General features: G+C 47.9%; 1 protein-coding gene across 2 annotated transcripts in view; it reads right to left on the minus strand.

The window, feature by feature from the left end:
• EFHB (EF-hand domain family member B) overlaps positions 1-16,771 on the minus strand; it is a 58,516-nt gene that overhangs the window by 14,342 nt on the left and 27,403 nt on the right. Inside the window, exons 1-3 of one of the 2 annotated variants that reach the window (XM_088462724.1) lie at positions 15,186-15,269; positions 11,250-11,312; positions 7,974-8,117 (exon numbers count right to left, since the gene is read on the minus strand). In XM_088462724.1, coding sequence (XP_088318850.1) covers positions 7,974-8,117; positions 11,250-11,312; positions 15,186-15,269 — 291 coding nt within the window. Of the gene's footprint in view, positions 1-7,973; positions 8,118-11,249; positions 11,313-15,185; positions 15,270-16,771 lie in introns of those variants that run through there. The other variant, XM_088462725.1, reaches the window with a different exon arrangement.

Consider the following 16,771-nt stretch of genomic DNA (forward strand, 5'->3'; position numbering starts at 1 on the left):
ACACCTAAATTCCGGGTCTGACTCAGAGTTGGAACAGGGGGGGTCATTGAGACCCGCTCGCGAGCAAAGGACGCTCGCAAGCGGGTCGATGTTGTGCGAATGCGCATGTGCACGACGGAGGGAGCTCCGTCGTGCGCATGCGCGAGACCCGGCGAGCGACGAGGAATACGTCGCTCGGGGTCTCGCACCAAAGGGGGCATGCTGTCGATGATGAGTGACAGCACGCCTCCTTTGGTGGGCGTGCCGGGGGCGTGGCTGCCAGACGGAGGCGTTCCCATGGGAACGCCTACCGTCTGAAGCCGGCCCCACTGACATCAGTAATGATGTCAGTGGGAGTGATTTTGGCTCTGATAGAGCCAAAATCACTCCTGGGCTTGCAGCAGCGAGACCCTACCGCAGGGTCTCGTCGCAAGCCCGATGGTCGCGATGGTCTTGACCATCGCGACCATCTTTTTGGCCGCTTGCATATGCTGTGGGTGGTCACCCACAGCTATGCGAGCGGCCAGGAGGCCGCTCCATTTTCAGGGAGGAGGGCACTGATTCAGAGCGAGCGCTCTGGTCAGAGCGTTCGGCTCTGAATCAGGCCCTGGGTTCCAATCCGGATCAGACCCGGAATGTAGCCAGCGCCGACCCAGGATATTCCCGAGTCAGCTCCGTTCACACCGGAGCCGGGTCTGCATAGACCAGGCTTTTCCGGCACTGAAGTGGACGCTTGGAGATGACGTCATCTCCAAGAGCCACTGAAGCTGGACCAATCGGCCAGCATGTGGCGCGCTCCAGGTCATCGTGACCCGGAGCACGCCGTACACACTGCAGGGTTTCACTGGTTACTCCTGTGTTAAACCCTGCTAGTTACCTGGGTTGGATTGCCGGGTTACTTGGCCCGGCGATCCAACCCTCTCCCCTTTTACACCAAGGAGCTACCTGGGTTAACCCTGCAATTAGCTCCAATGTAAAAGGGGTATAAAGGAACATGCATAATTTTTAACTGCAATTCAATATAAAAAGTAGAAATAAAACCAATAGGTGCGCTTATGAATAAAAGCTGTCCTGTGTAGCTGACAGCAGAGGGATTCGGTCCAAACCCTCATTAAAAGGAACATAAAAAGAAAAGTGTCTGCGCCAGTATAAACACTGAGGATCCCAAAAGCTGTTAGTTAAATGACAATTTATTAATAACAATATCAAAATATTGTACTGATCTGCAGTTTGTATAAAACCAATTAAATATAATTAGTAACATTCAACAATACACTATGGCCTGTATTCAATTAGATGCGAAAAGTCGGAAACTTTTCGACCTATTGTACTTTCCTCCACATTCGCCTGTTTGAGGCGCGAATTCACGGCATGCGTGTCCCCTCGATTCGCCCTATTCAATTGCAGAACAGAAAACGCAAATAGGCGAATGCATAACAGACCCTCTGACACTGGAAATCATTACATATTTGTACTATTAGCCCTAATAAATGACTTTGTGTCTGTAAGTTGTGTTAAAAGCTTTCTAGAAGCATATTTCTAAAAGTGGTGAAAAATTACAGAAAACAGTATTTTTTGTGGAAATAGTCCAGTCAAAATTGGGGTACTTGAAAATGGGTGCTAGCATACTTACCCTTGTTATCTCTATTTCTACGAAGTCCATAGGGTTCCACAGGATACCTTGGGGTATAGGTGTGACGTCAGTCGCAGGGCACCAAAGAGTTAAGCTTTCAGCCTCCCAGGATGCACTAGGTCCCCCTCCTATACCCCGCCCCCGAGCCAAGGCACCTCATTTAGTTACCAAGCATTAGGCCGGAGGAGGAGAAGGAAGAGAGAGAAAAAAGATCTGGACACACACAAGAATCACATTCTCACCAGAGGGAGACGGAAAAACCGGTGACCAGAGCAAAGCCCATCTGCAGCACAGGTGCGACAGGGCGGGAGTCCTGTGGAACCCTATGGACTTCGTAGAAATAGAGATAACAAGGGTAAGTTCTTACCATATCTCATATTTTCTACTTCAGGGTCCATAGGGTATCCACAGGATACCTTGGGGATGTCCCAAAGCAGTATCCTTTAAGGGTGGGGACGCTCCTGTGCAGAAAGGAGAATCCGCCGCCCGAAGGAAGCATCCTGAGAGGCGAAGGTGTCAAACCTGTAATACCTCACGAAGGTATGGACAGAGGACCACGTAGCAGCCTTGCAGATCTGGACTGCAGAGGCACCATGTCGAGCTGCCCACGAAGGACCCACAAACCTAGTGGAATGAGCCTTCAGAGAAGGAGGAACCGGTAGGCCTTCATGAAGATAAGCTTCAGAAATAGCCATACGGATCCAGGCAGCCAAAGTTTGCTTTGAAGCAGGCCAACCCTTTTTACGGAAGCCATAGAGGACAAACAAAGCGTCTGACTTCCTAAACGAAGAAGTGCGGTCAACATAAGTCCTTAAGGCCCGCACAACATCCAAAGAGGCCTCACCCACGGAAAGACCCGGTGAGTTAAAGGCCGGAACAACGATTTCCTCGTTAACATGAAACTGGGAAACAACTTTGGGAAGAAACTCGGGCCGAGTGCGGAGTACTGCCCTGTTCCCATGAAAAACCAAGAAAGGGGGTCTACAAGAAAGAGCCCCTAACTCAGAAACACGTCTGGCCGAAGCAATAGCCAGAAGGAAAACAGTCTTAGCTGTTAGCCATTTAAGATCCACTGATCCCAGTGGTTCAAACGGCGGTCCTTGGAGAGCCCTCAGGACCACAGCCAAATCCCAAGGCGCCACAGGTGGAACAAAGGGCGGCTGAATGCGGACAACACCTTGCATAAAGGTGCGCACATCCAGAATTGTAGCAATCCTATGGTGAAACCAGACAGACAGGGCCGAAACCTGTACCTTCAAAGAAGCAAGGCGAAGCCCATGATCTAGTCCCGCTTGCAGGAAGGCGAGAATCCGAGACAGACGAAACTCCTGCGGTGCATAACCTCACGGTCGACACCACTGGAAGAACGTATGCCACACGCGATGGTATATCCTCGCGGAAGACGGTTTCCGAACTCGCAACATGGTACGCACCACAGAGCTGGAAAACCCCCGGGACCTCAGCATGGCCGTCTCAACAGCCACGCCATCAAACACAGCCGAGTCAGGTCCGGGTGACGACAAGGACCCTGAGACAGGAGGTCCGGTCGTAGCGGCAACCGCAGAGGACTGTCCACGGACAGACCCTGAAGGTCTAAGAACCAGTGCCGTCTGGGCCACGCGGGAGCTATCAACAGGAGCGTCCCTCCTTCCTGTTTGAATTTCTGGATTACCCGTGGAAGAAGGGAGACCGGAGGGAACAGGTATGCGAACCGGAACGTCCACCGGATGGACAGAGCATCCACCAAAGACGCCCCTTCGTCTCTTGTGCGAGACCCGTACACCGGCAACTTGTTGTTGTGCCGGGACGCCATGAGGTCGATCTCTGGAAGACCCCATCTGTCCACCAGCAGTTGAAAAACGTCCGGGTGCAGGGACCATTCCCTCGGATGAACGTCCTGGCGACTTAGAAAGTCCGCCTCCCAATTGAGCACTCCCGGGATGAAGACCGCTGATATGGCCGGAAGATTGCGCTCCGCCCAAACCAGGATCCGAGACACCTCTACGAGAGCCGCCCGGCTTCGGGTTCCTCCTTGCCTGTTTATGTAGGCCACGGTGGTAGCGTTGTCTGACTGGACCTGTACCGGGTGACCCTGGAGAAACCGATGTGCCTGCTGGAGAGCATTGAAGACCACACGGAGTTCCAAGATATTGATTGGAAGCTCCGCTTCTGTCGGCGTCCACCTGCCCTGGAACAGATGTGGACCCGAAACTGCTCCCCAGCCCCGAAGACTGGCGTCCGTTGTCAACAGGACCCAATTTGGAACCCAGAACGGACGTCCCTCGCTGAGGTGGGTCGTCTGTAACCACCAAGCAAGGGACAGGCGAACCTCCGGGGTGAACACAATCGTCTGGGACTTCAGAGACTGAGGCAGCCCGTTCCACTTTGACAGGATCAGGTGCTGCAGAGGTCTGGAGTGAAACTGGGCATATTCCACCATGTCGAACACCGACACCATGGAGCCCAGTAACCTCATCGCCGAGTGTAGAGACACCAGGCGGCTGTGCAGACAACTGCGCACCCTTGACTGTAAAGCAGAGATCTTTTCCTCCGTCACGAAGATCTTTTGCTGTCCCGAGTCCAATAAGGCTCCTAGATGCAGAATCCTCCGAGACGGGATTAGAGTGGACTTCTGCCAGTTGATTAGCCAGCCGTGCCGTTGCAGCAGGGCTATGGTCAGGGCCAAGTGGCGTAACAGGAGCTCTGGAGATCCCGCCACCAATAACAGGTCGTCCAAGTACGGCAACATGCGGACTCCCTGCAGCCGCAGAGAAGCCGCCATGACCGCCATCACCTTGGTGAAAACACGTGGTACTGTCGCCAGGCCAAAAGGTAACGCCCGAAACTGGAAGTGGTCGCTGCGGATTGCAAACCTGAGGAACTGTTGATGGCGCAAAAGAATAGGGACATGCAGGTAAGCGTCCTGTATGTCCAATGACACCATGTAGTCCCCAGGTTCCAGCGCCAGAATGATGGACCGTAGGGTCTCCATCCGAAACTTCGGTACCCGCAAAGACTTGTTGAGTGCTTTGAGGTTGAGAATCGGATGATACAATCCATTGGGTTTCTGTACCAAAAAAAGATTTGAATAGAAACCCTGGCCCCTCTGGGAGAATGGAACAGGCACTATAACTCCAGCCTGGAGCATAGTGTGCAATACCTTCCGCAGCTCCGTAGCCTTGTTCCGGTCTGATGGTAGACCCGTGGTGAAGAATCGAGCCGGGGGTCTGTGCCGGAAGGAGAGGGCGTACCCGTGGGAGACCACCTCCAGAACCCAAGTGTCTGTCGTAGTGACCGACCAACACTGGGCGAACTGCAGCAGGCGGCCTCCCACCCTGGGATCCCCCAAAGGGAGGCCCGAGCGTCAGGCCGCAGGCTTGTCATCTGGCTTGGGGGCCGGACGTCTGGTACTCCATGCCTGCTTCTGGGGCTTGACCGATTTCCTAGGGCCAGCCTGACGAGGAAACGACTGTGGTTTGGGCCTGCCCTGGGCCCTAGATGACCGAAAGGACGATGGTCCAGAACCAGAAGGAGCAGCGGCCGACGGGAGACAAGCCGATTTGGCTGCCGCCAGCGTGGCCACAATCTTATCCAGATCCGGACCGAAGAGAACTTCTCCGGTAAACGGCAACGCTTCCAGACCCTTCTTGGAATCTGCGTCCGCCTTCCAGGATCGCAGCCACAAGGTGCGACGAGCAGCTACCGCTGCTGAAGAAATTCTAGACACCAGAGTACTAATGTCTAGAGCCGCCTCGTTGATGTAGGTGGCCGAATCACGGAGATTGCCAATCAACTCCGCCTGTTCGGAATCAAAAGAAGCCTCTAATGAATCCGCCCAGCGCTCCATCGCTCTGGCAACCCAGCAAATGGCCATAGCCGGCCGTGCTGCCCCCCCCGCAAGGGAATAAGCGGACTTCAGGCAGATTTCCACCTTGCGGTCCGTAGCATCCTTAAGGGAGGACATGGATGGCATCGGCAATGTGGCACTACGGACAAGACGGGTCACGTGAGAATCCACCTGTGGAGGGGATTCCCACTTAGCAAAATAATTATCCGCGAACGGATAAGCCACCGCCAGGCGTCTCTGCGGCTGGTATCTTTTGCCAGGCTGTTTCCACGCCTCCTCTAAATGGTCCACCAACTGACCCGAAAGAGGAAAGACTGTGGCGCCCTTCACGTCTTTGAAAAAGGCATACTTAGACTTAGCCGCTGAGGGAACTTTGTCCTCAATCACCAAGGCTGTGCGGACCGCCCGAATAAGTCCAGGAATATATACTTTGGACTTAGCATCAGCGTCCTTAGTATGGAAAGGTTCCTGATCGTAAGGATCCAGAATCTCCCCTTCATCAGACGTCCCTTCGTCATCCTCATAAGGAGCGGACAGAGACGCCACCGGCCGTTTATGAGGCCGCATCACAGACTCCCCTTGCAACACATCCGACAAGTGCTGTACAGAACTCGTCAGGGAGTTAACCCACGCTGGCTCCTGAGAAACCGGGAGCGGGGAAATAGGGAGACTGTGGGGTACCACCAATTGTCGTGGGAAACCCTGCATGGGTGACGACACCACAGACTGCTGGGACAAACCCATCGGAGTAAACGCGGGCTGCGGAGCTAACTGGCCCACTAAAGCTGTTAGCGCCTGAGCGAAACAAGCCCAGGGCGGCTCCTGTACCAGTGCTGTAACCGTAAGAGGCCGCGCCGTGGACAAACACTGCCGGCAAAGGCCCTCCGCGCTACCCTCCCCCTCCGCTAACGGTACTTTACACGTGGTAGACTGTAGCCGGAGGGGAAAATCACTTTCAGACATGATGGCACCACGTATGTGACCCCTTTCACCAATTATATATTAAATAGGCGAGAGACCACCCTGCAGCACCGCACCGCAAGGGCTTAGCAGAAAGAACAGGGACAGTAATAAAGCTGACAGTCTTGAGAAGAAAAGTTACAGGCAGCAGCGCTAGCACAGTCACATACAATGCAAATAAAATCAATTCCTGCACTAACAGCGCTGATCACTCAACTACACAGACACAGGGCCTGGTAGGACACAGCGCTGCATACACAGACCTGACCACAGCGGAGGAGAGGTATGCGGGGGGACCCAGACCACGATGCTTCCAATGCAGGCTTCCAGCAGCGTTCACCATGCTTCTGAAAAGATGGCCGCCGAGGAGCAGAGAGAAGGCTGGCCTGGGGGAGGAGCGCTGACACAGGGCCAGTCAGCACAGTGCAGAGAGGGCTGTGTGCAGCGGGGGAGGCGCCGGCTGTGAGACAGGGAAGGCACGCTCCCCTGGCATGCATTTAACCCCTGGGACGCCGCAGCGCTACCGCTCTGCTGCGGTCCGCTGTCCCAGGGGGTAGTGGAAGCGCAGGTTGGTCGCCTGGCTCCACGCTGCAGCCAGTCCCCAGGTAGCCCCCTGCCTGGGGACTTAGGACCATGTGATCAGCGGGGACCCACCGCGGGACCCCGCTGCTTACCTCTGTCCCCCTTGAATCCGGCCATGGTCCGGAACATCTGGGGTCACCGCTAGCTGTGACCCCAGATGCCCACCAGCATCCCCGGATCAGTACCGGCGTTCTGGTACCGGCGGGGTGTAGGGAAGACAGCATGGACGTCAGGACTGACTGTCCATGCTGTTCATCCAGATGTGCAGCCACAGCTGCATGAAGAAAAAAGCTTCAGGGGCTCTTCTAGCCCCCACTCCAACAGGTGCACCCGACTCCGGCCGGGCACCAAACTAAACTGAGGTGCCTTGGCTCGGGGGCGGGGTATAGGAGGGGGACCTAGTGCATCCTGGGAGGCTGAAAGCTTAACTCTTTGGTGCCCTGCGACTGACGTCACACCTATACCCCAAGGTATCCAGTGGATACCCTATGAACCCTGAAGTAGAAAGAGAATTTGTGAAGTCCTTTGTTTTATCTTCCAGATATCTCAGCCAGTATAAAAATGATCATACCATGCGGCACATAGAATAAGAATCAATATTCACCAGTCCAATGGGTGGATATAGAGCGTGTAGTGCTTCCAACATATATCAGCGTGCTGTGTGATTTATAGCACGGCTCATCTCCAGCAGCTGCCGGCCAGGTCTGCCCCGAGATATGCTCTCTGACTAACAGCTCCCAGCCGCGTCTCACAGCAGGTAATGTCCGCTTTCACCTGGCCGCACTTAGCTCTGTCTCCTGGGACGCAGGTGTCTAACGGCTGTATTTCACAGGCCCGCAATACAATGCAGGCTTACCTGCAGGCACTGGATGCGTTTCTCCCCTCTCACAGGGGTTTTATCAAAAGACAGTCAATAGAAAAAGTATATTACACTACGTTTAGAATAAACTTTTGTATCAATCAATTGCTTACACTTAGCAAAGGGCCGGTTCTCACACCATGAGTAATGGAACTTGCCACATCAGGGTCATTTGCTTTGGCATAGAAAACTGTTGGAACACCTGGATTTGGCTGCCTCATATTAAGAAACTTCTGTACAACAGGTGGGGTAGTAGGCTGTAAAGGGGAATAAAAGAGAGCAGGATAATAAAATACTGATTGTACACAGTGATTTGAGTAATAACAGAAAGAAATAGACAAAAACATAAACAACAGCAGGTAATATAGGAAACTTGTGTCTAGTTAACAGCGCAGCAAGGGGTTAATAAATCAATGTGCAGTGATGTATGTGCAATTGTTTAATAATACAGTTAAAAACAATATAGTACGATGTAATAAGGGCATAATACAATGCGCATATAAAATCAATATTCATTCCATAACATACAACAAACATATATATGAAGGTGCGCTGATTAAAAAGCAGGTAATCCAGTTTCTGGCATGTATTGTAAAAATGGTAAAAAATAGTACTTGAGTCACAAAAGTTTCACATATATAATTTTGCACGATAAATTTTTCATTTCAACTTACTCTTAAATGTTTTATTATGATGTTTATTTACAAAGACTTCTATACTTTTTTTTATTTATATTTTTTTATATTTTTACATTTTACAATTACATATGGCATGTCAGCTAATTTTATTTGGTATGTCAGCATCTTCCAACTGTGAAATGCCAACACTCTCCATTTAAACATGAAGGAACATATTATATATCTGGACATCATCTCACCTGGATGACCAATCATAGAGGAGTCAAATATGCACTAAAAAAAAGTCCACTTCACTACCTACTGAACTATACAGCCCTGACGAAGCCTGCACAAGTACAAGCAGGTGAAACGCGTTGGCTCGCCCCCTTTCAACTTGCTCCATGGACTCCAGTCTCTACCAGTCTCTCCGACGGGGATCAGCGTGCACGCTCACCACCGGAACGCCCGCCAAGCAGCTCCACATCATCAGGCACTAGCGGAGGACAGGAGGAGAAGCAAGAGATCGGGAGGCTCACATCACAATACAGCCACACGGACGAGTGGTAGACTCAATCCAGACAGCACGGCACATCGGCAAGACGAGGTAGGAGGGGTACGCACCCATCCGAATCTTTTGCAACATTGTATCTAATATCTCCAGCTGATGAGCTGTGATCTGAAACTTTTGTGACTCAAGTACTATTCTTTACCACCTTTACAATACATGCCAGAAACTGGACTACCTGCTTTTTAATCAGCGCACCTTCATATATATGTTTGTTGTATGTTATGGAATGAATATTGATTTTATATGCGCATTGTATTATGCCCTTATTACATCATACTATATTGTTTTTAACTGTATTATTAAACAATTGCACATACATCACAGCACATTGATTTATTAACCCCTTGCTGCGTTGTTAACTAGACACAAGTTTCCTATATTACTTATCTCTACTCTGGTGACAACGGGATTAGTCACCTGTGTCTATAGCTGCAGCACATTCCCTCCCCATATTTTCCCCACATCCTAACCCCCAGTAGCGCACCACACCACCATATATACTCAAGTAAACAGCAGGAACTAAAATATTAGCATTATAAAAAATTATAAATGTTTAGTAATTTGTAATACAATTACATGTGGTCATTTGGTTTTCCTCTAACTCTACCTTCCCCTTCATTTTCTCTTCCAGTTGGCATTCCCCAAGGCTCTGTCACTAGCTCCCTTCTCCCTTGGTGATCTCATCATTTGGATGACAATATCATTATGCTGATATACACATCTCTACTTTTCCTTCCCTGACCTCTCCTCCTCCACCTTTTCTCACATCTCCAACTGTCTCTTTTCCATCACTTGCTGGGATCCTAGTGCCTTTTTTAAATCAACATGTCTAAGTCTGAGCTTATTCTCTTCCCCACTCTTTGGTCCTTCTAGTCTTTTTTTCCTCCTATCTCACTATTTAATTTGCTAACACAATCCTGTCTCCTGTCTCCCAAGTCTTCTCCTTAACCTACAACAGTTAAGCTATCTTTTAATGTTGCAAATTTCACAGGATTTGACCCTGTCTCATTCTTCAGGCTAATAAATCTTTTATTATTATCTCCCACCTGGAGACTTGTTATCTCCCACCTGGACTACTGCAACCTCCTACTCTCTGGCCTTTCTTTCTCCTGCCTCTCCCCAATTAAATCTATACTCAATGCCGCTACTCGTTTCAACTTTCCATTTCATTGCTCTGATTCGACTTCTCCTCTCCTTCATAAAATCCAGATTAAGCTCCTCACACTGGGGATTACTTTCAAACCACTGAATTGCTCCTCCACCTCCATCGACTCCGTCCTCACCTCAATTCACTTTCCCTCTCACCTCTTTGCTCTTCATCTGTCCTCCATTCCCAGGGTATTGGGTCATTGAAAGGGATTCAAGTCACATTGTTGACAGTTACCATGTTGACATTCAAAATGTATACATGTCGACACTAGAATGATAACACGGTTCAACATGTCGACAGGCACCATGTCGACCCAATGTTGACATCTGAAATGTCGCCGTGTGAAATGTCGATATTCTTAGAATACTGGTGGTTAGGTTCAGGTGCTGCTGGTAGGATTAGGGTTAGGCACTAGGGGGAGGTTAGGGTTAGGCTGCAGGGAGGGGGGTTAGGCACTAGGGGGAGGGTTAGGCACTATGGGGAGATTAGGGTTAGGCTGCGGGGGGGAAGTTAGGCACTAGGGGGAGGGTTAGGATTAAGTGCAGGGATTAGTGTTAGGGATAGGCAGAAAATACTCACCAAAACCACTGTTCTATCAGACATCTGCACTAGGACCCAGAAGCAGCGCCGGAGCCACTGCAGCTGTCAGGACCAGGTAAATGACCGCTGGACCACCAGGCACGTTATGCAATGTTATCATGTTGACATGTCATCTGTGTAGACATGCCGACTTTTCGACCATGTCAACATTCTCATGTCGACCCGATGCACGTCAAAATTATAAAATGTTGACCTAACATTGCCACACTCCACTGCACTGTGCTACGGAACATGGTTGCACCATATAAATAAAAGATAATAATATTTAAATATAAAGTGAATAGATGTAAAAAAATGAAGTCAGATAGTTAGACATACAATCATACAATGTACTCGAAATGCTGCATAAACAATTAATTTACCTTTTAAAATGAACAAACATAAAACCTTTATTATTCTTGTTAAAACTATTTAAAATAGAACCTAAAAGCAGTTCAGATGGTATTTTGCTTACCAAGGGGGGGGTTTCAGCAAGACAGCTTGAAGCTCTGTCTCCACTAGAAAATAGCTTCCCAGCCTAGAGAAGAAAAATAGTAGGTATATCGTTAGACTTGCAAATGTCAAACTTTTTGCTATTTTGGTATCTGCTTACTGCTACTCTACAAAATTATGTAGATCAACTGAGGTAAATATTATAATATTACTGAGTATTATTACTTTATCAAAAATTAATCTGCACCTTCAAAATTTCCTCACTACATGATCAGAGGGGGTGAGGGACGTCAACATAGCATGCACCTTCATAATATGCAGACACATCCTCCATATGTCATAATGCAATGTCACAAATTTGTATCACTGGCCTATTTATCAAGTGTTTATTTTTTCTGCATAATTTTATGAATTGTTGATATGTACTAATAACCTAATGCAGGAGAATTCACATAAATCTTGCGCAGAAGGCTAATTACGTAGCACTGCAGATCGCAGTCCCCATTATTATGATTGGGGACTATGGAGCTCATTCAGACCCGCTTGCTAAGATGCATACTCTCGTTGCTGCCAATGGTATGAAGTGTGTATGCATCATGCGCATAGACAGCCCAGCAGTGAGTGATGGGGAAGCCGTTTGTAGGTGGTAACAAAGGCTGGCCATTAAAAGCGGGGGAGTGGAGGTGCAACTGCAAACACAGGCGTGCTTGAGCATCTCAACGGCGCTTTAGAGGTGTGCATAATTATAAGACAGCATCATAGTACACGTCACCTGGCTTGCTTTTACACTGAAGTGCTCGCAGTGCTTGCAGCAGGGTATGGTCAACCTCAAGCGCTGTGATAGCATCCGATGTACCGATGGTTGCATACACTTCCTGGACATGGCGTGCACAAGTGGGCATCTTAAAACAGACTGGTGGGTGTCTGCATACACAATGCGATCGCTCTCTAAGAAATACTGGGCGTGCTAATGCATTGCTGTGCGGTAGCAATGCCTACGCAATTTGCATACACATCGTGCGAGCGATCACATCTAGTGAGCAGCTCTGAATCAGGCACAATGATCTGACTCCTATGTACCAAACTCCAGTTTGGCCCCTTTAGTTTACACTATCTTCAGATGGTGTACATCGCACATTAATCTCTCCCCTGCAACCTCTGTCCGGTTCCGGGAATTGACACTGTGCACATGTGCAGTGTCAGGTTCCCCTGGAGGAGTCTATCAAAATGCCGGGGTAGTAACTAAACTGTCCCCGCAGGGACAGCTGTAGATATAACCGGAGTCCCTGTGGGTTTAGTTTAGTACATAGTGGGGATATTTTCATTCAAAATGAAAATATCCGCCATAATACAGAGTGTTAATAATCGTGGTAGTACCACGATCATTAATACATAGACCCTTAGTATTACTATATACATTATTGTATAGATTACTCAATGGTGAATAGTCTATTTCTATGGAAGTTCACTCCTAGTTTAGCAAGAAGAATTTACTGTTAAGGTTTATAAAATTCCTTTTTTATGCAAATAGCTTTTATAAGGCTGAGTTATAATTTGGCTCCACACAAAACCGGTATGTGTTGGTGGTTTAATGAGCATATACCTGTTATACAGTTGAAAATTCAAACATTAACAGTACACCCTGAATAAAACCCTATATGCAAAGCATATCTCCAACATTTCAGATAAAGTAAATTAGTAATATATATATATATATATATATATATATATATATATATAAAATATATATTGATCTAAATCGGCCATATCGTGCAAAAAATCGCACCGTGTATGGCCCCGCTTTAGGGGTATATTTACTAAAGGTTAATTATAATTGATTTTGCCAGATTTAAAATTGATGAAAAATGATCATCAGTGTTGTGTTTCAGGGGCTAAATCACACATTTACTAATACTTAAAAAGTCAAATAAAAATTTTGTCTGTTAGTAAATGTGTAATTTAGCGCTACAAACACATCGATGTTGATTGATTTTCATTTATTTTCATAAATTTAAAAATTCGACCTTTCTCTTTCTTTTTCTCATGTGTCTGTGCATGCACAGTATGAAATAAAATATAAAGACTGATGTGAAGAATTAAATATACATTTTGAGAGTAGCACTACCTAATATGATAGGGCTACAGTATATAATAAGCAAATAATAATAAATGATTTTATAATCTTGAAAATTCTTTGGGTTCTATTCAGCAATGATTTTGCTACATAAAAAATGCAGAGACTATCATTTCTGCCTTTTTTAAGTAAATCCACTATGCAGCAATGGGATAATGGAGAAGATAACGCAATTACCTTCTCCATTAATTCCCATCTCGCAGTGTACCGCACTGTAGGGATCAGCCATTGATCTGTACAGTGCTTTAATGCTTTTTCCTATTCAGCAAATCAAAAAGCGTTAAATTACTTGAAAAATATTTACTTTATATAACGCCATCTCAGAATGGCGTTATTTGAAGAAAATGTATTAAATTCCCCAAAAACTGCAGGGACAGAGGGAAATTTTACCCTAAGTCCCTGCAGCATCTTGTAACACCGCCTAGGCTTCTTCCCTGCTTTGCGGTGACTACTGACCGGTACGTCCAACAAGGGCATGTTAAACCTGCCTAAATTAATTGACATGTGTACACAGGCTTTATATTAGCCTGTATGCATTTATATGTATGTGCTATTATATTTAAAATTGAAATATAAATGTTAAATATAAAAGCACATAAATATACATGTATACAGGTTAATATAAATCCTGTGTACACATGTCAATCAATCTGGACAGGTTGAAGATGTACAGTACTTACTCGTCAGCGATCATCACAAAGCAGGGACAGAGACTGTTCGCAAGCGCATGACTGAGCATTCGCAGGCGCAGAAGCAGAAACAGAAGGTATTGTTTTGGAAACCGAAAACATTGCCTTCTGTCACATCGCAGGGACAGCGTTTTAATGCAACCGCTGTCCCTGCAAAAAATATTGCTGACATAAAAAATAGCTGACATAAATTTTAATAATTGAAAATTGTGACAATGTTACCCGTTAATATTCTGGGCAACATAGTCACTGTTGATGAATAGACCCCTTTGTCACTTGTAAGAAATACAAATGACAAAGAAGTGTTGCATTCCAGATGAGGATGATGATAATGATAACACATAATGAAAGTGACATTACAACAACTACTGTAATGTTGGGTACACATTAGACGATCCTGTGTGGTGACCGCCAGTTCGATCGATATGAATATACATTGGTCGCCTGTACACACAACGATATAGTGCACGACCAGGCAATAAATATCGTTCAGTGGCCGCATCCAGGAGCTTGTCATCACCCGATGGATCGTCACATTTGCTGCACAGAACACATTGCTGACGATCGGCAGGAGCGCGCAATCGCTGGTACACATTAGACGATGTGCTCGATTTATCATTCTGATCCGTGTCAAAACGATACATCGGTCGATAGACTGTCTAATGCAGTGTTGGCTAACCTTGACACTCCAGCTGTTATGGAACTACATAACCCAGCATGCACTGCTACAGTTTTGCTATTAGGGCATGCTAAAACTGTGGCAGGGCATGCTGTGATATATAGTTCCACAACAGCTGGAGTATCAAGGTTAGCCAACACTGGTCTAATGTGTACCCAGCTTAAGTGATAATGAAGTTGAAAATCAGATAACAAAACAATTCTGGACTGAGTTGTGAGCCAGCAGTAATATGATATCTAACTATTGTTTAGTGACATATTTAATGCTCTGTAACCTTGGAACTTGTTACAATAACAGTGGAACTTGGAAGGCACTGTGATCGTCATACAGTGTGACATACAGTATCTATAATGAAACAGAAATTACCCCTCAGCCGTGTTACCCCGGTGCAGGAAGAAAAGGGACTGACAGGAGTCCGGTATAATGTCGCAGCACACGCAGTAGCAGGTCACTCACCGTGCGGATATGCGGGGAGTGGACTGTAAACCTCCCGCTGTAGATGGGGGCCTCCTCGTCACTCGCCATCCCCGTGACACCCATGATAGATCCACTTCTGTGACTTCCCTCACACTGTAAACTCTGCCAGCGCCCGGCAACCGCTGCTATTTATCATACCCCTTGTTGCCTGGCAACCAGAAGCGTGAGATCAATTCGCTGAACTGGATGTTTGTGTGTAATGTTATATCTTTATTACACTCTGGACATAGTTACATTATGTACTTTCTACATGCAATAACCTGAGCTGAATTAAATAATTTAGCAGATAAAATACATTCTTTACCCAGAAATCTTTTGCCACAACTAGTAAAATATGAGTTCTGTGAATAGTTTCCGTCTGTAATTATCAATGAGTTGCAGATCATAAAGCTTTGTCCCATTGCAGTGGCGTAACTAGGGCAGGGCGAGCGGGTTGCGTGCCCTGGGCGCCGTTGGATCGGCGGCGTGGGGGGGGCGCCGCCGGCCACGGTACTGGCCCGCCCGCCCTAGTTAGCCAGTGTAGCGCCGACCGCAATGAGTGCAGTCAGCGCTACACAATTACACAGGACCGGCGCTAGGCTTCCAGCGCCGGTCCTGTGCTGCACGCCTGAGCCCGTTCCCTCCTCCTGAGCGCTTGCCCAATAGCGCCAGGAGGCGGGCTCAGGCTGTGCATAACACACGCATCGCCGCCAGCGCTTGCGGCGATGCGTGTGTTAAACAGCAGCCAATGAGAGTCAGATAGATTCTCATTGACTGCTGCAGCACCCACTGCAGTGGGTAATGGGACTGACGTCATGACGTCTGTCCCATAATGCTGAGTGCGCCAGCCCGGGCGGGAGTGGCGTCGCGAGCAGGACCAGGAGCAGAGATTCAGGTAAGTATATTTTTATATATATATATATATATTTTTTTTTTTTTTAAACCTATCTGCACAACGGGGGAGGGGGGTGGCTACTACTGGGGGGACCTCTACTGGGGGAGGGGAGGCTACTACTGGGGGCGCCATTGGGAGGACCTACTCTACTGGGGACTACTACTTGGGGGGGAACTACCACTATAAAAGGGGCCTACTACAAGAGGCACTGCACTCGGGGGACCACTACTGGGGGCAATAATAGGAAGGGCCACTACAGGGGGCACTGGATAGGGGGGATCACTACAGGGTGCCTGCATAAGGGGAACACTACTGGGAAAACTGCATGGGGGGGACTACTGCTGGGGGCACTATATAAAGGGCACTGCATAGGGGGGGGCTACTACTGGGGGCACGATATAAAGGGCACTGCATAAGGGGATACCGCTACTGGGCGCAGTGCATTGTGGGGACTGCTACTGGGGGCACTGCATAAGGGGGAACACTACGTGGGGCACTGCATTTGGGGGGGCCACTACTGCGGGTACTGAGTAAGGGGAACTAATTGGAGGCTGTATAAGGGGGACCACTACTGGGGATACTGTATAAGGGGCACTACTATGGGCCTGCATAAGAGGGACCACAACTGCATACTGGGGGTACTGTATAAGGGGTACTACTGGGGTTAAGGTGCATATGGGTAGGAATGTTC

Source organism: Taudactylus pleione, unplaced genomic scaffold (genome assembly GCF_031769625.1).
Source record: "Taudactylus pleione unplaced genomic scaffold, aTauple2 ptg000053l, whole genome shotgun sequence".
Taxonomy (NCBI): domain Eukaryota; kingdom Metazoa; phylum Chordata; class Amphibia; order Anura; family Myobatrachidae; genus Taudactylus; species Taudactylus pleione.